Source organism: Vombatus ursinus, unplaced genomic scaffold, assembly GCF_900497805.2.
Source record: "Vombatus ursinus unplaced genomic scaffold, bare-nosed wombat genome assembly UNPS02014768.1, whole genome shotgun sequence".
NCBI classification, from domain to species: Eukaryota; Metazoa; Chordata; class Mammalia; order Diprotodontia; family Vombatidae; genus Vombatus; species Vombatus ursinus.
Window position 1 is genome coordinate 5,641,725 of NW_020954546.1, and position 22,212 is coordinate 5,663,936.

The window sequence follows — 22,212 nt, forward strand, 5'->3', positions numbered from 1 at the left end:
GCCAATCTGATAGGTGTGATGTGGTACCTCAGAGCTGTTTTCATTTGCATTTCTCTAATCAATAGTGATTTAGAGCATTTTTTCATATGACTATAGATAGCTTTAACTTCTTTCTCTGAAAACTGCCTATTCATAACCTTTGACCATTTATCAATTGAGGAATAACTTGTGTTCTTATAAATTTGACTCAGTTCTCTATATATTTTAGAAATGAAGCCTTCATCAGACACACTGGTTGTAAATATTGTTTCCCAGCTTTCTGCTTCCCTTCTAATTTTGGTTGCATTGGTTTTGTTTGTGCAAAAACCTTTTAATTTAATGTATTCAAAATTTTCCAGTTTGTATTCCATAATGTTCTCTATCCCTTGTTTAGTCATAAAGTCTTCCATTCTCCATAGCTCTTGACAGGTAAACTATTCCTTGCTGTCCTAATTTTCTTATAGTATTTTTGGGTGCTTTTACTGGTCTCAAGTTGTCTGGTCTGTTACTGGAGGGTGAAGCAGTGGAGAGGGGATGACCATTTAGATCCATCAGTTCTGAATAGTTAACACACTGTTATTAAAAAAAAACAACACAAAACACACACACACACACACAAAACAGGAAGTAGGAGGCTACTAACCAAGGGAATCATGAAATGAAAGTGAAATCATTTTGCTTCCTCATTATGCAGGACTCATGTGACAAGTTCTAATTTATATAAAAGTGAATTCTGCAGATCTCTTGTTCCTCTGAAATCTCTGGCATTAGTCCACGATGTTCCAAGAGTCCAGCAGAAGGAGCTCACCTGCTGCCTTCTCCAGGTAGGTTTTTACTTTTCTTTTCTCTTGTTTGACTATTTAACTATAAATACTCAACTTACATTTTTATCTTTCTCTCCTTGCCAGATTTTGAGCATGTAGTTTAAGGAAGTAAACTCAGAAATTATGTAGTCCATCTTGCTTTTTTTTTCCACTCTGAAAGGATTAAACTTTTTTTTAAAAAAGTCCATATCTGGCCTGTATGTCAAGGACATAGAGAAATTGTTTGGTATTATAAACCAAAGTCAAGAATGAATAAACTTTCTGGGTCTTTGAACTGCAAAAATGTTAGAAAAGAAAAATAAACTAGGAAATATAACTCAGTTACATATACATTTGCTAAGCATCTGTGATGTTTATGGCATTATGAAATTTTGCATCAATTTATGTGGGAAAAAAAGCCATTTTAGCCCAACACAGACATGCTGTTTTGAAATTTTTTAAAAAATTTACTGAGTCTTTTAGGGAAAGAATTCAGATTGCGATGACTCAAAAATAGTAATAATAGCTAGCACGTAGCAGTCTGAAGTTTGCGAAGTGCTTTACATGTCATCTCATTTGATCATCATCACATTCTTGGGAGGTAGGTGCTATTATTATCTCCAATCTACAGATGAGAAAACTGAGGTTGCCAGAGGTTATGTGCCTTGCTGAGGGTTAGCACTCTACGTACCACACCATGGAGCATCTCTAAGTGTAACTTAGAATGACAAGACTAGAATTTGGATGGACTTAAATAATCTGATCCAATCCCATCATTTTATACATGATAGTCTTCTATATCCTCATCTGTAAAATGAGGGTGTTGGATCTGATGACATCCATGGTCTAAATCTATGATCCATGCTCTGATAAGCGTAGGGAACGATGTAGGAAAAGGTGATAAATAAGACTACAAAGATAGATTGGAGCCAGAACATAGAGGACCTTTAATGTCAGGCTAAGGGATTAATAATTTTTTTTCAGCAGGAGGTGGAGAGCCATACAGCAGGGGAGTGATGTGGCCAGACCTATTAATTTTTCCCTATTTTTACACTTCCAGTTTTATTGATGTGTTTTGTTTTTACATTATACATTTTTACAAATACCTTTTATAGTTACCTATATGAAAAATCTCTTGTAATAAAGTAAAACAGTTAAGTGTGCAGTGACTTTGTCTGAACATGCGTGCAACGTTTTATATCTGTAGCATTCCCATCTCTGTATTTTTAAAAATCAATAGAAATGTATTTTTATCTCTCTCTCACTCCCCAGTCCATTTGAAAATAAATAATTTTCTTGTTACAAATATTCAGTCAAGCAAAATAAATCTTCCCAAAGACTGTACACAAATACATACAGTCATATATTGATCAATTGATCAATCAGTCGATACATAGGTGTCACATTCTGTACCCAAATCCATCACATCTATAATGGATAGCAGTTTTCATCATTGGTCCTTTGGAATCATGAGTGGTCATTATATTGACCTATGCATTATGGTGATTATTTTGTTAGGGTCTGTTTACCTCCCTTGATTGAAAGGTGTATTGAAGAAGGTAAAGAGAGGAAACAGGAAGACCTGTTAGAAATACATTACAATTTTCTCGGCAAAAAGTAAGGAAGAACTGGATTTGAATTATGGTAATAGGAATGGAAAGGAAGGAATGGATTTGAGAGCCATACTGGAGGTAGCATTAATAGACCTTGTCAACAGAAATCAGTTGGATGTCAGAGATCAGAAAGAGACAAAGATGAGTTGTCTATAAAACCAAAGAGCTCAAAGATGAGCTTTTCTATCCTCTCATTCCAATCATGAGCCCATCACAATGGCTCAGTGTCACCTATTAGATAAAAATTACTCCTATTCAGGTCTTTACTTCACCTTGTTTAGTTGGGTTATGGACGAAACTTTTCATTGGTATAGGTAACTCCTGGCTGAGGAAAGTCCCTTTAAGGAGTTAAGAGCAGTGAGCCTGGAGTCAGAAAAAAACAAGTTGAAATCTATCCTCAGACACTTACTAGCTGTGTGACCCTGGGCAAGTCACTTAACTTAGCAAACTCAGACCTTGCCCTCAGTTTCCTTCACTGTAAAATGGGTAAAATAATAACACTTATTTCATGGAGTTATTAGGAGGATCAAATGAGATAATATATATTTGTAAAGCACATAGCATGCTATCTGGCACATAGTAGGTACCTAATAAATATCTGCCCCTTCCCTCATTTACCAATACAGGTTAGCACTTTGCACATTATAATCTTAAAGTGTTTCCTAGAGCAATGGAATGGGGGGAGGGGGGAGAACTGATCCTAATAAAAGGATCCTTATGAGCCATTTATTGACTTAGTTTTAAATGTAATATTATCTATGTTTTATCGTATTTTTAAATATTTTGTTAAATATTTTCCAATGACATTTCAGTCTGGTTCAGGTCATACTCAGGGAGTGTTGCTATTGAAAGTGGTGGGTTTGACCCGTCTGGCTCAGAGCAATACGGAGAGTGTTTTGACCACCTGTGGAACTCAAGGGCATTATGAGAAAACACAGCACATGAAAGCTCCTCCTTTCCCATCCAGAGGCTTTACCTAATCTTCAGGTCTTTCTTCTTCCTTTACAAAATCAAAATGTTGATTTTTGTAAAGCATGTGAATTCCTCTGAAACAATAGATGGGGAGAGAATTTTCTCTGATTAAATTTCATGAGAAATCTTGGAAATCCCCAGGGTTGAGTTTTTGTTTTTTTTAAAGATATGAGTTTAAGTCACCAGGGATTGAGAAATCTTAGTAAATCCTTGCTTCATAAGTTCTGGTTAGTGAGGGAAGTGGTATTTACAGAACCTCTGCAGAATCGAAACCATGGAGCCATCCTTGATATCTCTTTCCCTAATCCTCCGCCCCCATCTAAACAGATGAAATGCCAATCAAATTCTTCCTTCACCATATCTCTCTTTTGCTATGGAGAGCAATATGGCTGAAGAACATTTTTCTTCCCCTTTCCTTAAAGGAGTGGGTGAGTCCCTTTGACCATGCTTATTCCATTCCACTGGGGCTGGCTCAGCGGGTGACTTTCTGTAGAGGTCTTTTCCTTGGACGTTGGAGAAAATCCAAAGGCACTTTGTTCAGAGCAGTCTTTCTACTGGGAAATAAGGAAATGAGTTCATGAGATTTTTAGTTTAGGGCAGGGATCCCATATCCACAGTGCTTCTTTTTCCTGCAATGTTAGAAAAATACAGATTATTAATAAAAGCTCTGACTTGACTCCAAGGCAGGCCATCTTTTGAAATGAATTTTCCCAGAAGCTTAGTTTCTGTGTGTCAATTATCCACCAACTTTCCCTCTCAGTCATACTCTCTATAACAAAGATACTAACTGGGACACAATTAAATTATCTTTAGCTAGAAAATCTACACTGAAAGTACAAAAAACCAGGAAGAAAATGTAAAAGAGCAGAGAAGCATTTAGTAATAAACAATGCCACCTATTACATGTGGCAATACAACAGAAGAGAAAAGGAGAGTAGAATAACTTCACGCTCATTCCCTTGGTTTCTTGGAATAAGTATGCTTTAGTTACTCCTTGATGCATTTCTTAAATAAGCCAAGCAGTGAACCCAGGAAAGGAAAAGGCTCCAACTGTTTCAAGGCTTAGATGCAGTTCTCCTGAAAAGCATCCTCTATCCATGTTGCTCCTCCCAGCAGTCACTGCTTTCTGTCCCCCTTGTTGACTTTCCCAGACTCCCCTTTTGTGGCTCTAGTAGCCCAATTAAAAACTGCTGCAGCAGCAAGAAAAAGACAAAACAAACAAAGAAACAAACCCTCTCTTACAGTTTTCTTTAAAAAAAAAAAAGATTTTATTCATGTGTGGTTGTGTATTCCTGTAATCCCTTCTACTGGGCTAGGGAGACCCAGGTGAATAGCGTGAGTTTGGAACTTCTGGACTGCAAGCGGGCTAAAGCCAATTAGGTGTACTCACTGAGTTTGGCATTACTGTGTTAAGCCCCCAGCAATGCAGGGCCACCAGGCTGTTTAAGGAGGGGTGAACTGGCCCAGGTCAGAAAAATAAAGCTGGTTAAAACTTCTGTATCAATTAGAATTGAGAACAGGCCCATGAGTACCTGTTACACTTCCATCTTGGTTCAGATAGGGAGATTCAGTCTCAGATAAATAAATAGATTTTAATTGATATCTTGCTTTTAAAACATCACTAGATTTCCTCCTGCATTCCTTCTCTTACCCTTTTCTAAAGAGCCATCCCTTATAAGAAATAATTTTGCTAAGAAGAAGAGAAAAAAATTCAACAAAGCCAATGAATACATCAAAAAATAATTGTCATATCCATGGACTTGGACATCTTCAAAGGGATGAAGGGAGATGTCTTCTCTTATCTCTTCTTTGGGGTCATGCTTGCTCTTATGATTTCATAACATTCATTTGTTTTTGCATTGTTGTAGTCATGTATATTGTTTTCCCTTGGCTCTTACTAAACTTTGATTCGGTTTATGTAAGTATTTCCATGCTTCTCTGTATTCATCACACACATCATTTCTTATAGCACAGTGATAATTCTATTACATTCATGTACCACAATGTCAGCCATTCCCCAATCTATACATACCTATTTTTTTCTAGTTCTTTAATACCACAAAAAGTGGTATTAAATACTATAAATATTTTGATGTATATGGTCCCTTTCTTTTTGTCAGTGACCACTTGGAGGTACATACGTAACAGTGGAATCTCTGTGTTATAGGGCATGAACATTTTTATTATTTTGTTTGTATTCATTCCAAATTGCTTCCAGAATGTTTGTACCAATTCACAGCACCACCAACAATGCACTAATGTAGTTGTTTCTAAACTCCAACCCCTGCCAATATTGGCTATTCCCATCTCTAGTTATCTTTGTCAGTTTTCTGGGTATGAGAGAAAATCTTACGACTGTTCTCATATGCATTTTTTCTTATAATTAATGATCTAGATTCTAGGGCATTCTTTAGCATGCTTGTTAATAGTTTGCAATCCTTCTCTTGATGAATGCCAATATCCTTGTACCATTTCTTTACTAGGGAATGGTTTTGAGGTTTCATGTATTTCCATTACCTGTCTCTGTATCTTGGATATCAAACCCTTATCAAAAATATTTTATATCAAAGTTCCCCCTCCTCCCCAGTAAACTACTTTCCTTCATATTCTAGTTGTGTTAGGTTTGTTGGTGCAAAAACTTTTTGATTTTTTGTGATTAAAATTATTTATCTTTTGTAATTGCCTCTGTTGTTTGGTTAAGAATTCATCTCCTACCCATCTCTTACCTATGAAAGGTATATGATCTGCTTTTCTCCTAATTTTTTATGATTTTTAATATTCTAGATATTTAGTGATATTTAATATTCTAGACATATATCCTTTTGAATTTACTGTGTAATATGGTATAAGACTTTGTTCTAGACCTAATTCCTACCAAACTGTTTTAGTTTTTCCCAGCAATTATGTTTTCCAGTTTATTGAACCAGATTACTGAGTTCAGTTTTTCCTCCAGTCTCGAGACAGTGATAGCTTTGTCTCTTCCTGGAATGGGAAAAACTACAACTCCCAAGGTCGTTAGTGACTTAGCCCCCTTCACAAAGCAGCCAGTATGAGCCGTGTCTGAATGACTATCACTTATGTCTCACATCCATGCCCATGGTTGACTTATATTGCCACTACCCTGCTTCTGGCCCACCTTATCTTTGACCTGTATTATTGTGATAGCCTCCCAACTGGTCTCTCTGCTTTCAGTCTCTCCCTGATCTAGCCATTATTCACATAATTACCAAAATAATCTTCCTGGTATATAGGTCTGACCTTGTCAGTCCCTTGCTTAAAGATGTTCAATGGCTTTATATGAACGCCTTAGGCCTGACATTTAAGGCCCATAGTCTAATTACAACCTATAATCCTAGGTATATTTCAACCAAATGACTATTAGCTGTTCCCCGATCTTCTCCCATCTTCTCCCAACTCTATGTATTCACATAGGTCATCTCCCTTGCCTATAACACACTCTCACTTAATTTTCCCTATTGAAGTCCTTTTTTCCCTTCAAGACCCAGCCCAAGTCACACCTTCTTCATGAAGGTGAAGACAACTAGGTGATAAAATGGATAGAGCATTGGACCTGGAGTCAGAAGACATGACCTCACATATGGCTTCAGACACTTCCTAGCTGTGTGATCCTGGGCAAGTCACTTAATATCTGCCTGCCTCATGTTCCTCATCTGTAAAATGGGGATAATAATGGCACCTCACTCCCAGGGTTGTTGTGAGGATAAAATGAGAGATATTTGTAAAATGCTTTGCAAACCTTTACATGTTATGTAAACATTTGCTATTATGAAGCTTCCTGATTATTCCAACTGAAAATGATCTCTCCCTTTTCTCTCTTTCCTAGAGCACTTTGGCTTTCTCTTTTGTCCCCACCACATTCCACCCTGAATCCTCCTTATTTCTGAACCTATTGTATTTTCCCAACCCTCTTTGAGGGCAGGGACTGTGTCTTTTTTTTTTTCCACTCTATGTTTTTTTTTTTTTTTTTTTTGGCAAGGCAATGGGGTGAAGTGACTTGCACAGAGTCATGCAGCTAGTAAATGTCAAGTGTCTGAGGCCAGATCTGAACTCAGGTCTTCCTGAATCCAGGGCCAGTGCTCTATCCACTGTGCCATCTAGCTGTCCCCCCCCTTTTTTTTATTCTCAAGGTCTGGCCCAGTTTCTTACATGTAGTAGGAACTCAATAAATATTTGCTGAATTAAATGACTGAGAATTATCTCCTCTACTTTTTCCTTTCCAGAATGAAGTTGGTCGCCTGGATGTGTCTGGCCTGTGCTTCTACAATGGCGCACCTCCATCATGATCCGACGCTGGACAGCCACTGGAAATTATGGAAGAAAACTTACGGCAAACAATATAAGGAACAGGTAGATGAGATGACAGCTGAAAAACTGCCATTAGATGCACTGGGATCTTATACCACCCTGGTAACTGGGTGGCTAAAGTGCTGGATGTGGAATCAGGAAGGTCCGAGTTCAAATTATGACTCAGATAGTTGAGTCACTCACTCTGTTGCACTTTACTCATCTGCAAAATCGGTGACACAGGGAGACAGCAGAGGATGAGATAGATAAGATCATGGAAACAATGAACATGAACTTGGAGGACAGACTTGCAGAGATAGTAGAGGACAGAAGGGCCTGGTGTGCTGTCGTCTACAGGGTCAGGAAGAGTCGGACGTGAGTGAGTGACTGAACAACAACCAAAAAATAGACCATCTCCCTCCTAGGGTTAGATCAAATGAAGACGAGTTCTCTCCGTAAAGTGCTTTGCAAACTTCAGAGTGTTATATAAATGTTAGCCGTTATTAATTACTGTTATTACACTCAGAAGCCAAAGACTCCACACATGGGGACATGGCCGCTTCAGCCTCCTTCCTATTCACTTTGAAAAAAACATCAGTGTTCTTTCCTTCTATTGCATTTATTAAGTGGCTGCTCTGTGCAAGGCAGTGTGCTTAGGGATCCCAAGACAAGAAGAAAACGTTTCCTGCCCTTTGAGACCTTATATTCTACGGGAATTAGATACATGTATTGTTGTTGTTCAGTCATTTCAGTTATGTCCGACTCTTTGTGGCCCCATTTGAGGTTTTCTTGGCAAAGATACTGGAGTGATTTGCCATTTCATTCTCCAGCTCATTTTACAGATGAGGAACTGAAGCAAACAGGGTTACGACTTGTCCAGGGTCACACAGCCAGTGTCTGAAACTGGATTTGAACTCAGGTCTTCCTGGCTTCAGGCATGGCTCTCTATCCACTGTACCACCTAGCTGAGCCTGACATATGTATAGTCCTCTCTGCATGACAGTGCTGTGTTCTATTGATTCACCTTCAGGAGGATAAATGTCATGAGTTGTTTTACCAGCTGTCCAGATGCACTGCACCCTTAGGTAGTTCCCATTACATTCAAAAACGAGGCTGCCCAGGGTTAGGATAAAGTTACTTTTTGGATCAATGTTGTACACCATTTGTATTAGGAAGGAAGATAAAGGTTTTGGTCCTGGACAACTTGATTAGAATCATGATGCTATTGATAGAAATGGAGAAATTAAAATGGGATTAGGAAGCCTTAAGTGTGAACATTTTTCATTGGATCTATGACATCATGAATATGGGTACTTCCTCCAGCAATGCAGACCAACCTTTCCCCTTCCTCCCCTTCTAATTTTATGCAATTGTTCTTGGCCTTCCAGAGTCTTTCAGAGAGGCTGTACCAACTCCCAGGAGTCTCCTAAAATTCACTGGGCATAATCAATGCAGTACTAAAGCTCTTGCCAGTTCAATTTTGGACATATTCAGCTTGAGGTGAAAGCAAGACATTCAATTGTGTTTAAGACAATTTGAAAAAATAAATAGGCCTGGTGGTCAGATGAGAAGCTAGGGCTGAAGATGATTTGGGAGCTGTTAGTATAACCATGAGAGCTGAAACCATGAGAATGAATGAACTAAGAGAAAGAGTGAAGAAAAAGAGGGCAAAAGGCTAATAACAGAGCCTGAGGTAGGGATGGAAGTTTCCACTGTTGAGATGCAAAAGGTAGGAAACAGATCCATGATAAGGGAACAGAGAAGAAGCAACAATAAGAGAGGCAGGAGAACCAGAATGGGATCATGTCATGGAAGCCAAGAGAGGAAAGAATTTCAAGGAGGAGGGAGTGATCAGGAGACTCTTATGGTGAAAACAGGTCAAGAAGAATGAGGACAGAAGAAAGACCTTTGGATTTGGCCAGGAGGAATTCCTCAGTAACCTTCAATAGAACAGTTTTTGTAGATTGTTGGGGACAAAGCTAAAAAATTGCCACTGGGTACTGAGACAATAAAAATAGTGAGCGGTTGGAAGGACCAGACAAAGCAGTTCAATTTTTTTGTTCTTAAAGTAGAGAAAAGCTTGCCTGTTCCCTTTGTGTACCTTCATCAATGTGTTTGCAAGTTATTCTCATAAAGATTTTGTGGTGCTGAGATAATAGTCATATAGATTGGAAGTTATTGATATTTTCTGTTGCCTTCTAGGCTAATAATATGGTCTGTGATTTTTTTTCCCAAGTAGTTGGTACACTTTCCTATTCCAGATATATTGAGAATAGTCTCACAGTGTCCCCAGAATTGTCTTGCCTCCAGGACAAACTTAATTCTGTGTGTAATTGGTCTTGTTCAGTTATTCCGATAGCCTTTTCTTTAGTATCATTTCTACTTCTTTGTGTAGTGCATCAGTCACTGTGATGTTAAGAGTCTTAATGTGGTGGCTTCATAGTCACTGATGAAGAAAAATGTTTGTTATAAAAATCTTTGTGCAGCTTTTCCTTTTCTCTTTTTGTTCTGTTGTCCTTCTGGTTTCTTCCTAACATACCATAAGGTAGAGCTGGCTTGTTTAAGCTAAACTTTTTGTAAATATGTTTTTCTCTCCATTGCTTCTCACTGTTTTATGAGGTAATAGGAGCATGGTGGAGGATTATAAGCAATTTTAAGAAATACAACTGTCTAATGAAAATCATCTTGTGAAAATGGGAAGATGATGCCTCATTGTTTGTAAACATTTTGATGATTTGAAGAGGCAGAAAAATAATTTTTATTTATTTAAAAAATGGAAAATAAATACAAAGAAAGAGTTTCAAGGATACTTCTATGCTAGACTGTTAATAATAGAGAAGTATGATAAGAAAATGTTATATTATATATTTATACATACATATTGTTATAGTGATCTCCATCAAATAAATTATAAGATAAAAAATAAAAATTAATGTATACTTAATAATTGTTATTGGAAATGTAAGTTGATTTTCGGTAATGAATTATATTACGTGTATTCCATTTGCATGGTCTCAGACACATTAGATCTAGAAAATGCTTTACTATATAATTCAACATACTATGCTGGTTTTCATTTGTAGCTTTTATCCAAAGTGTAAAATAACTGTCTATTCTCCTTAAATTTTAGAATGAAGAAGTAGCACGGCGACTCATCTGGGAAAAGAATCTAAAATTTGTAATGCTGCATAACCTGGAGCACTCAATGGGACTCCATTCCTACGATCTAAGCATGAACCATCTGGCTGACATGGTGGGTTCCCTACCTGCAAACCTACACTGTTGTCTGCAGGAAATCTGATTTCTATTTGAAAGACTCTGAAGGCAGCCAACAAAAGAGACACTTTAATAAGCAGAAAAGTCATATATAAATGAAGCTAGACACGACACCCTTCCCTAGGGCAGCTTGCAACCCATCCATGCTTTCTTATTCTGTTCAATTTTTGTTCATGTCTTCTCACAAGTCTCTATAGATCTGCTCAAAACAGCATAGGCCTCAGGCAGCTAGGTGGTGGAGAGGATAGAGCACCTACCCAGGAGTCAGGAGGACCTGAGTTCAAATCTGATCTCAGACACTTGACACTTACTAGCTGTGTGACCCTGGGCAAGTCACTTAACCCTGACTGCCTCTCCAAAAAACAGCATAGGCCTCTATTTGAATCTTTTGATAATTGTGTGGCTGTCAGTGTAGCATTCAGGCTATCTGTATGTTATTCATCCCTTTTGTCATGTGACCAATCCAGCTCCTTTCCCAATCCTGTGTGTCCTTGATGATATCATGCAGGCAGCTAGGAGGCACAGTAGATAAAAGCACTAGGCTTGGGAGTCAGGAAGACCTAGATTCAAATTCTGCCACATACCCTTATTAGCTGTGTGCCCCCGGACGAATCACTTAACCTCTGTCTGCCCCAGTTTCCTCACTGTAAAATGGGGGTAATACTAGTATCTGTCTCAGAGGGCTGTATTCATAGATTCTTTTCAATTTCCATATTAATCCTATAATAATTTTATTTCACATATAGTTTGTCATACCTGCATTTTCTCTTGCTTGAATTCTAGATAGGATTTTGGAATGTCTTTATTCATTCATAGCTTTAAAATTTGAGCTCATTTTTAAAAGTAACTGCTGTGTTACTTTTGTGAAATCAATTTAGAACTATGCCCCTAAAGTTACTAACTATGCATACTTTTGGACTCAGCTATATCATTACCTAGGCATATACTTCCCCCTACCCAAGAGATCAAAAACATAGGAAAATAACTCACATATTTATAACTCTTTTTTGTAGTAGCCCAAACCTGGAAACTAAAGGGGGGTGTCCACCTTTTTAGGAATAGCTAAATAAGGTGTGATACATATGTGAATGTAATGAAATATTACTGTGCCATGAGAAATGATGAAGTGGACAAGTTTCACAGGGAACTGGAAAGATCCTGGCTCTCTCTGGCTCCCCTCTCTCAGGATTAAGCTGGCTGCATTTCCCCTTTTGGACATTAGGGTACCCTGAGGGCTTGTGATGACTCTTCTTTACCACCATTGGCTCAGCTCCACCAGCTGTGTTCTTCCCATCTGTTAGGGGGGTGACTAATATCCCTCAGTTCCATTTAATTACTTAACATTGAGTAGCTTTTATGGAGATATTAACTTCAAAGAGAGAGCTAGAACCAGTATGTAAGCATTTCCTCAGTACCTCTCCCCTACACCACATCAGTCTCTGGAGGAGTAGTCTCAAGACTTATTACCATTCCTCCATACTCCCACCAGGGTCCAGATGCAGCACAAAAGCTGAATGAGTCTGTCCACTGGGCTTGGGTACCAGAGATCATTCCCAAAGATCACTGCATTGATGCTGGGCTGGCAGCAACACCCAGCCCGAAGAATTGCTTCCAGATTCCAGTATCTCTTTTCCCCAGCCAAGTCAGAGACTCCCACGCCCTAACCGTGGAATGGAAATGAACAAGCAAAAAAGGCCAAGGATCCAGGCTCCTTTCTTAGGGGGTGCCACATGCTGTTAGATGGGATAAAGGTCCCTTACAGTATAGTCTTTCACTAGATCCCATGACCTAAAGAGGCCTCGAGTTCCCCCAGACCAAAGGAAGTAAAGAGTAACTCGTCTTTTTGAAGATACAATTCTGGTTATTCAACTCAGCTGAAAAAAAAATCCCCTTCCTGTCCCTTGAAGACATTTTCCTTACATATGGTAACAGTGCTATGATAAATAGTTCCCTAGCATCCTCCCCATGGAGAGATGCCATCTGAGGCACTTTGCCCCTTTGCCAGACCCCCATGACACCTCTGTGATCTGAGGCATAGTGGAATCAGCAGAATTAGCAGAACAATGTATACAAAGACAACAAAAAAAGAAAATCTTTTTGTTGAAAATCTTTAGAACTCTGAATAATGCAGTGATAAACCACAAGTTCATGAATTATGCCACCCACTGCCTGTCAGAGAAGTGATGGACTTAAAATCCAAAATGAGGCAGGAATATTTGGACATGGTCAATGTGGAAATTTGTTTTGCTAGACTTATGTGTACGTATTGCAAGTTTTTAAAAAAAATGTATTATTGGGTGGAGTGAAAGGAAAAAGTAACAGAACTTTGTAAAAATAAATTTAAAAAGAAAATTATTTAAAATAAAAAAAATTAACCACCAAAACTTAATTTTCTTCAATAATGGGGACAGTTAGGTGGTTCAGTGGATAGAATGCTGGGCCTGAAGTCAGAAAGATCTGAGTTCAAATTCAGCCTCATACCCTTACCAGCTGTGTGACCCTGGGCAAGTCACTTAACCTCAGATTGCCTCAGTTTCCTCAACTATTAAATGGGGATAATAATAGCTTCTATCTGCCATGGTTATTATGAGGAGCAAATGAGATAATAATTGTAAAGTGCTTAGCACAGAGCCTGGCACATAGTAAGTGCTATATAAATGTTAGCTATTATTATTAGTTATCAAGTAGCACATGAATAATTATTTCTGCAAATAATTTTCTAATAGTTTAAACTCTATCCCTTCTGCCAAGATTTTAACAAAACTGGTAGAAGTTGCAATTTTCACCAGTTTATTATTCTCTTGTTCATAACCTGTGGGAAGACTGGTATATTAATGCACTTTTGGTGGAACTTTGTATTGGGCTAGCCCAGAGGTCCCAAACTTATTTGGCCTACTGCTCTTTTTTTTAAAAAAATTATTCAGCGCCCCTGTAGAAATCTTTCTTTAACCCTTTGACAGTTTTTAAAAAATTTTTGTGTTATTTAAAAAAATGATTTTTAAAAAAATGATGTATCTTAAATTTAATAATTCATTGTAAATTTGTGGGGTTTTTTGCTGCATTGAAATTTTGATGATGTAATATTGCATCATGTAACTGTATAGTATCGTATTATAAACAAGTCATTGCATGCAATATTCCTGCCAATGCATGCTGGACTTCCTGACAGTGTATGACACTCTTACTTACCAACACTTGCTTGTTAAGGCCTGTTGGTGAACTTGACCACTGATTAGTTATAACTTGCATTTTGTGTGTTTATTTGGAAAATCATGTAATCACTGCAACTTTAACTCTGTTATACAACAGATGAAGCATATACGAAGTTTTTCAAATTTTTCTTCTCTCCTTTCCTTATGGCTTCCACTGTGCCCTTATTTTTATTTAATGCCCCCCCCAATTGCACCCCACGCTACTACCACCCTCCTAGATTTGTCCATCGTCCCCCAGGGGGTGGCATCACCTATTTTGGGAACCAATGGTCTAGCCATTCTAGAAAGCAATTTGGAACTATGCTTAAAAAGCTACTAAACTATGCCTAATCCTTTGACCCAGAGATACCAGTCCTAAATCTATACCCCAAAGAGATGAAAGAAATAGGAAAAGGACCTGTATGTCAAAAACATTTGTAGCATCTCTTTTTGTAGTGACAAAGAATTGGAAACCAAGAGAGTACCCATCGATTAAGGAATAATTGAACAAGTTATGGTATATGAATGTGATGGAATACTATGGTGCTATAAGAAATGATAATAGGATGGTTTTAGAAAAACATGGGAAGAGTTGTATAAACTGATGCAAAGTGAAGTAAGCAGAACCAAGGGAACAATTCATATGATAATAATATTGTAAAGACAAACAACTCTGAAAGACTTGGGAACCCTTCGACACAATGACCAACGACAATTCCTGAAGACTCATGAGGAATCATGCTACCCACCCCCAGATAGAGAAGTGCTTAGCTCAGTAGGGATTGAGCCATAATTTGTTTTGCTTGACTACACATTTGTAATGGGGGGTTGTGACAAGGGTTTTGTTTTTCTTGCTTTCTCAATGAGTGGATGGGATGGGAGATGGAAAGAGAGAATGTAGACCTGAAAATAAAATTATTTTTAAAATTATTCTCTTATGCAAACAGAATTATTCTCTCATCCAAAGGAGAAAGTATAGACCTGAAAATAAAATTATTTTTAAAATTATTCCCTCTTCCAAAGAGAATCCACTTCACTTTGCACCAAAAAGTGAATTGGTTAAAAAGGTGTAGGGGGGGGGGAGGAATGCTGCCTAATGCTAAACTTGATAACTGATTTTGAACAATCATGATTGGCTGTACCTGTAGTGAAAATGACTATCCCTGGAGTTTATTGAGTAGGAGGGTGACATGGTCAAACCTATGCTTTAGGAAATCCCTTTGTCTTGCAGAGTGGAGGATAGATTGGTAAGAGGATTAATTTGAGATAGGGAGACAAAGTAGGAGGCTATTGTAATAGTCTAAGGGTAGGTGATAAGGGCCTGTACCAAGGGTGGTAGCTGTATGAGTGGAGAAAAGGGGTCATGTAGAGATCTTGTGAAGGTAGAAATGACTGGGATCCCGAAAGGAGCAACAGAAAGAAAATAAAGAAATGTTTCTTTTATAGACCAGTGAAGAAGTGGCTTCTTTGATGAGTTCCCTGAAAATTCCTAACCAATGGAACAGGAATGTTACCTACAGACTAAACTCCAATCAAAAGTTGCCTGATTCAGTGGACTGGAGGGACAAGGGATGTATTACTGAAGTGAAATATCAGGTGTGTTTTATATCCCCAAGCTACTATGGCCTACATCAATCTCCCTTTTATTCTAAAATTCCACAGCCCCGTGTAGTCTGACAAAATTTAGCAGACAAATTGTCTGGAGTAATTCTTCCCAAATAGATTGTTAAATCCTTGAGGGCAGACCCCACATCTGTGAGGGAAAGTTGAATCTTCCTAAGCGGTATCTCCCGTATTCCTACCCCAGTACTGCCCTAGGTTGGTTTGAGTCAGAACTGTGAAGAAGGTGTTTTCCAGACACACCCACTGATCATTTGAACAGGTTCCTTTCCCTTCCCTTGCTGCTCCCATGCTGCCCTCTTGCTGTACTAGGCCTTCCAGCAAGGCTCCCTCCAAGAACCCACATGCTACTAAAACCCAGGAAAAGATAAATCAACTATTTCACTTTTAGGTGTTGACAACTCTTGACAGTTTATTGTATAGCTTCTCTCAGTTTGGTGGGCAGTTTGGGTGGGCAAGAGGATCAATGCCCTCCCTAATCTGGAGGAATTAAGTAAATGTTTCAGGTTTCAATAACAGGTCACATATGTTAGAAGACAGGGTGCAGAAAGGGGACCTCTTTGCACTCTTTTCAAACGAATACTGCAACAGGCACCTGTCTACCCTACCCCTGTGTAAGCCCAGCCAAACATATGATAGATGCTCAATACATTTTATTGGTTTGATCTGTTGGCTTGACAGGTCTGTTCTGAGTTTAGTCCTTTGCAGATCGGGGGGGGGGGGGCGGAAAATAGGAACAGGAGAGGAGAGAGGTCCCCCTAGTCTGCTTTGTGGAGGTCAGCTCACCCTGATGTCCATGATTACCCTTTTCTCTCCTCTTTTCCAGGGTGCTTGTGGTTCCTGCTGGGCTTTCAGTGCTGTGGGAGCCCTGGAAGCACAGCTTAAACTGAAAACAGGAAAGCTGGTGTCTCTCAGCGCACAGAACTTGGTGGATTGTTCAACTGAGAAATATGAAAATCGTGGTTGTAATGGTGGCTTCATGACTCGGGCCTTCCAATACATCATTGATAACAATGGCATCGATTCAGATGCTTCCTATCCCTACAAAGCTATGGTATGTTCGAAGAGTCACTTAATGTAGCGGGTCCTCAGTTTCCTAAATTGTAAAATGAGGTAGTTGGTCTAGATGGCCTCTGAGTTCCCTTCAAATGCTCAATGTAGGACCTAGGGTCCTATGATCTTTCATTTTGAAATGTCTTTAATCTTTATAATCTTCCTTCTTAGGTAGGGTTCTATTTCATTTACGAATGGCATATTTTTTAAAATGAATGAAGATAATTTGATTTTTAAACTCTTGCTGCATATCCATATATCTAACACAGTGTTTTTGAAAATTTTGCTTCCTGGAAGATTCCTGTGATAACCCCATTTCATTCTCAATATTATTCCCTCTTACAAATTTATCTTATATACTTACAGAATATTAGACCTAGAAGGGACATTACTAATCACTTAATTCAACCCCCTCATTTTACAGGTAAGGAAACTGAGACCTAAAGATGTTAAGTGACTTGCCCAAGGTTACCTAAGATAGTCAGTGGCAAAACTGGGGCTTCTTCCCAAGCCTTCAAACTCTAAGGGAGCTGTGGGCCTTCCCACCCTCTCCTGGCCAAAAACAAACCAACAGCCAATCGAATTTTATTGAAACTTTAATCTCTGATTATTTCAGCATTTGGGACAGGACAGAATCATATCATAAAAAGATTAAAGAAGCTGAGGGGCAGTTATCCTGAAGAAAAGAAGGCTTAGGGGAAACATGATAGCTATAATAAAGTATTTGAAGGCTTGACATTTGGAAGAGGGATTACATTTGTCCTGCTTGGACCCATAGGACAGAGCCAGAAGCAATGGGTTGGAAACCAGAGATATGGCTTGCTATAAAGAAAATTTCCTAAAAATAGTATTAGCTAGAATTTATATAGTGCTTTATAAATACCTCATTTTGGCCTCATAACAACTCTGGGAGGTAGGTGGTATAATTATCTGTTTTACATATGATGAAACTGAAGCAGACAGAAGTTATATGACTTACCTAGGGTCAAACAGCTATTAAGTGTCTGAAGCTGGATCTGAACTCAGGTCTTCCTGACTTGAAGTCTAGCGCTGTATCTACTGTGCCACCCAGCTTTCTCTAAGAATTTATGCAGTCCAACAGTAAAATGGGTCCTTTGGAAGGTGCTGAATTCCCCTTGAATGGAGGATTGACTTTTCCAGAAGCCTAGGAGATCACTCCTCAGGGGCACCGTAGAGGAGATTGCTGTTTAAGAAGTTTTGGGCTGCATGACTTCCGAGGTCCTTGCCAGCTCTGAGATGCTCCACTAAGTCTGAGGGCCAATCTCCTAGCACTTTTTCTTTTTCTTTTTTTTTTTTTTTGGCGAGGCAGTTGGGGGTAAGTGACTTGCCCAGGGTCATACAACTATTAAGTATCAAGTGTCTTGTCTGAGACCAGATTTGAACTCAGGTCCTCCTGACTCCAGGGCCGGTGCTCTATCCATTGCACCACCTACCTGCCCCCTTTAGCACCCTTTCAATAAACATTAAGATCTCTATAACTTAAAGCAATATAGCTATGTGCTATGAGTGTGGAGGGATCATATTGCTTTTTTCCCAAGACTATATAATTCCTTCCCCTATCGCAGCAGCAGATGATTACTAAAGCTTAGATTAGATTTCCATTTCTGCCAAAGGAAATGTCAAAGGCCTGGGAGGCCTAGGAATGCAGAAACTCAGGAATAAAAAGGGTGAGGATAGGGGGTGTTATAAACTCTGTGGAAGGTGGGGTTCTAATCACCCTTGACCCTCTCCTTTCTCCAAGGGCAATTCCTCCTCAGGGGCATGGCTTCAGCTCTTGACTGACTCATTGCTCCACTGACTTGTTGCTTTTTATAGTAGCCTAAGAAGCGTGACCCAATCTCTGCCAATCACAAGGTGTTTCCTGTGGGTAGTACCATCTTCCTTTCATGCAGTGAATACTTTCATCCCCAAGTATTACAGTCTTTTTAAATTGATGAGAAGCTTATCCACACATAGTTGGTGGGTTGTAGAAAAGTTCCTTAATACACAGTTTACTCTGTTGATTGGTTAATTGGGGTGGGGGTAGAACTCTAGGTCCTCACATATATTTAGGACTTCAAAGAGGTTATGGAGCTTCTGTAAGAGTTTGGGATGTACAGAAGCACATGCGCCACATTTCTCTTTTCAGGATGGAAAATGCCAGTACAATCCGGCTAACAGAGCAGCCACCTGTTCACAGTACACAGAGCTACCCTATGGAAGTGAAGAAGCCCTGAAGGAAGCCGTGGCCAACAAAGGGCCTGTGTCTGTCGCAGTGGATGCGACTCTCGCTTCTTTCTTCCTATATAGAAGTGGTAAACTCTCAGATTCACCATCCCTCATTTTTCAGTATCCCTGCTGTACTATACATAGGAACATTGTCCCCTCCACCCCTACATGTTGAGGGATGTACGAAGGAATTTATTTTAAGTTAACTAGACCATGACAGATCTCTTAATGATCTTGTAGTTAGAGAAAAAGAATAACAGCCCAAAATGTGCTGCATGGGTATCTCTCATGTCAAGAGATCTCCACACGCCGGCTGGTTCTCCCTTAGAGATTTACAGAAGGACATGGACAAGAAATGCACAGGAGGAGAGGATGTGGATAGGTTACAATCTGCGCTGTTGGGAGCATCCACGTGGATGAACTCACACAGATCCATCCAAATACTGAAGTAACTAGATCCTTGTATGTTTGGCCTGGACTCGTAAATGATGTCTTACATCTTGTTGTAATTGGCAAAGCTGGAGATTGAGCACAGCAGAAATCTAAAATAAGCCAGTCAGTTTATAGACTATTAGAGCCGGAAGGGCCCTCAGAAGTCATCTGCTCCCACCCTGTCATTTTACAGGTGAAGAAACCAAAGCCTAGGCAGGCAGGTTAAACAACTCACCCCCACCCAGTGATACAGCTAGTGAGTGACAGAATGAGACTGTGAACCCAGCTACTCTGACTTGCCTCCCAAGTCAGCTCACTTTAATTCTGCAGACATCCACTAGGAACCTCTTCTGCGCCAGGCAGTGGGGAAACCCAGGCAAAAATGAGAACAGCCCCTATCCTCGACAAACTGAAATTCAGCAGTCTTTACTGAGCATGCACTTCATGTGTGGCATTGTTCTAGACATCATGGGAAGATAAGGGATCTGGAAAAACTTTCTTAAAGAAAAACATTTCTGCCATATAGTCCAGTTGAAGCCAGAATACATATGTATGCATGTGTGAAAAAACAAGCCTATTTACAAAGCAACATCTCAACAAATATAAATCAGTTCTAGAACCTGCTGAGTAATAGCATCTACAACTCACACTGTGGAGCTCTGTAAGATTTCCAAAGCACTTTCTTCACAAGAACCCTTTCAGGCAGGCAGGACAGGTAGGAAAATCCTTATTTTGCAGATGAGGGAATGGAGGCTTAGTGGTTTTGTTTGTTAAACTGAACATCTAGTCAAGACAATGAGCGTTTGTAAGATGCTGAATACATGCTGGACACTGCGGCTGATTGCTGGGAATACACATACAGGCAAAAACAGCCAGCCTCTGCCCTCCAGCAGTTTATATTCTCTAGAGAAGGTAACACATAAAAGGGGAACTGGAAAGTGGGGGTGAAGGTGCCTTCTCCGAGGCGTGAGAGTAAAAGCATGTTCCTTTCTTTATCTCCTATTCAGCTGCCAAAGGGATATTCATAAACAATACCCTGCTTCATAAACGCCAATGCTTCCTGTTACCTAGAAACAAATACAAATTGTTCTGGTTGTCATTTAGAGTCCTTCCCAATCTGGCTCCAACCTATCCTTCTAACCTTAAATGATCCTCTTCTCCCAGTGAAATCAGAAGTCAAGTCCTTATCTTTTAGATGTGTGTATGGCATTTTCCCTCATAGAGTATAAACTCCTAGAGGGCAAGTATTGTTTCATTTCTGTATTTGTATTCCCAGTATATAGCACACAGTCAGGCACATAGTAGGTGCTTAATAAATGCTTGTTGATTGGTTGACTGAATTGCTTTGAGTTAAATTTTTTTTCCATATAGCAACACATATTTGTAGTTATTGTTAAGGAGTGATTAGCATAGAGTGGGATTAATCGAGGAAGAACTCTGGAAGAGGTGTGGTTGGACTGATTTTTTAAAAAGTTTTTCTGGGGGGCAGCTAGGTGGTGCAGAGGATAGAGAACGGCCCTGGAGTCAGGAGGACCTGAGTTCAAATGTGACCTCACACACTTGATACTTACTACCTGTGTGACCCTGGGCAAGTCACTTAACCCCATTGCCTAGCCAAAAAAAAAAAAAAAAAAAGCTTTTCTGACTGGGAATTTTAAGCATCTGATTGAAGCTGACATTGTCTCTCCTGGTGACTTTTTAGTGGACCTTACTGAGCTAACCAAAGATGCCTAATAAAAAGCAGTTAGTTGTATGTCCATTTCTGTCCATGTCACATGTAATCCACTCCTTATTCCCAGGTGTCTATTATGACCCAGCCTGCACTCAGAAAGTAAATCATGGTGTGCTGGTGATTGGCTATGGTAACCTGGAAGGAAAGGACTACTGGCTTGTTAAAAACAGGTAAATATCCAAACTGATTTTTGTTTATGCCTCATACAGTTGTGCATCATGAAATGGTTTCAGTAAATTCTTTCAGGTAACGATGATAAGATTCCAAAGTTTCTGGTAAAATGACATGTTAAATGACTGCATGATATCTATATAGAACTATGGTAACCATAGTACATGGTAAGCATAGTATGGCAAACATCCTTATAAGATGCATATAAAGTCCTTCCCAGCCTTTTACTGCTATGATTTCAACAAATTAAAAAATAAGATAAAAACCTAATAGAGAAACTTATAATGCTCTTCATTTAGTTTTATTCACTTACATTGTTTTGTTTCTTTTTTTAAAAGCTGGGGCCTCAACTTTGGTGACAAAGGATATATTCGGATAGCAAGAAACAGAGGAAATCATTGCGGGATAGCTAGTTTTCCTTCTTACCCAGAAATCTAGAAGATCTCTTCATTTCATGTTTGATCAGTTAAAAAAGACAGATGATACTTTGTTCTGAGTTTAATTTTACTTCACTTCTACCAATCAGTAGAAATAACCAGAAGTGTATGTTGAATAGACTTAAATATAGTAAAAGCTTCATTAATCTAGGTTCCATTAATTCATAATTCTAACACAGTTGGGTTGAATTATAATTGTTGCACGTTTATGGAAAAAGAGGCTTGCTAAACAATTTATTTAATTTTTATTTAGTATTTTATTTTTCCCCAGTTACATGTAAAAACAATTTTTAAACATTTGTATTTAAAACTTTGAGTTCCAAATTCCCTTCCTCTTTCCCCACCCCCCCTCATGGAGAAGGCAAGCAATTTGATATAGGTGATACATGTGTAGTCATG

General features: G+C 39.0%; 1 protein-coding gene across 1 annotated transcript; it reads left to right on the top strand.

Moving 5' to 3' along the window:
* Window positions 1–692: 692 nt before the first annotated feature.
* On the top strand, window positions 693–21,963 carry LOC114043129 (cathepsin S-like). The gene is made up of 8 exons (XM_027862090.1): window positions 693–803; window positions 7,609–7,735; window positions 10,803–10,925; window positions 15,586–15,735; window positions 16,586–16,813; window positions 18,962–19,127; window positions 21,273–21,375; window positions 21,715–21,963. Exons 1-8 carry the CDS (start codon window positions 757–759, stop codon window positions 21,812–21,814), a joined length of 1,044 nt encoding a protein of 347 aa, XP_027717891.1. The 5' UTR covers window positions 693–756; the 3' UTR covers window positions 21,815–21,963.
* The last annotated feature ends 249 nt before the right edge of the window (window positions 21,964–22,212 follow it).

Coding starts and splice junctions, on each gene's coding strand:
- LOC114043129 (XM_027862090.1), top strand. CDS start 757: ATGTTCCAAGAGTCCAGCAGAAGGAGCTCACCTGCTGCCTTCTCCAG. Junction 7,736..10,802: donor GCAAACAATATAAGGAACAG/GTAGATGAGATG, acceptor CTTAAATTTTAG/AATGAAGAAGTAGCACGGCG. Junction 21,376..21,714: donor TACTGGCTTGTTAAAAACAG/GTAAATATCCAA, acceptor TTTTTTTAAAAG/CTGGGGCCTCAACTTTGGTG.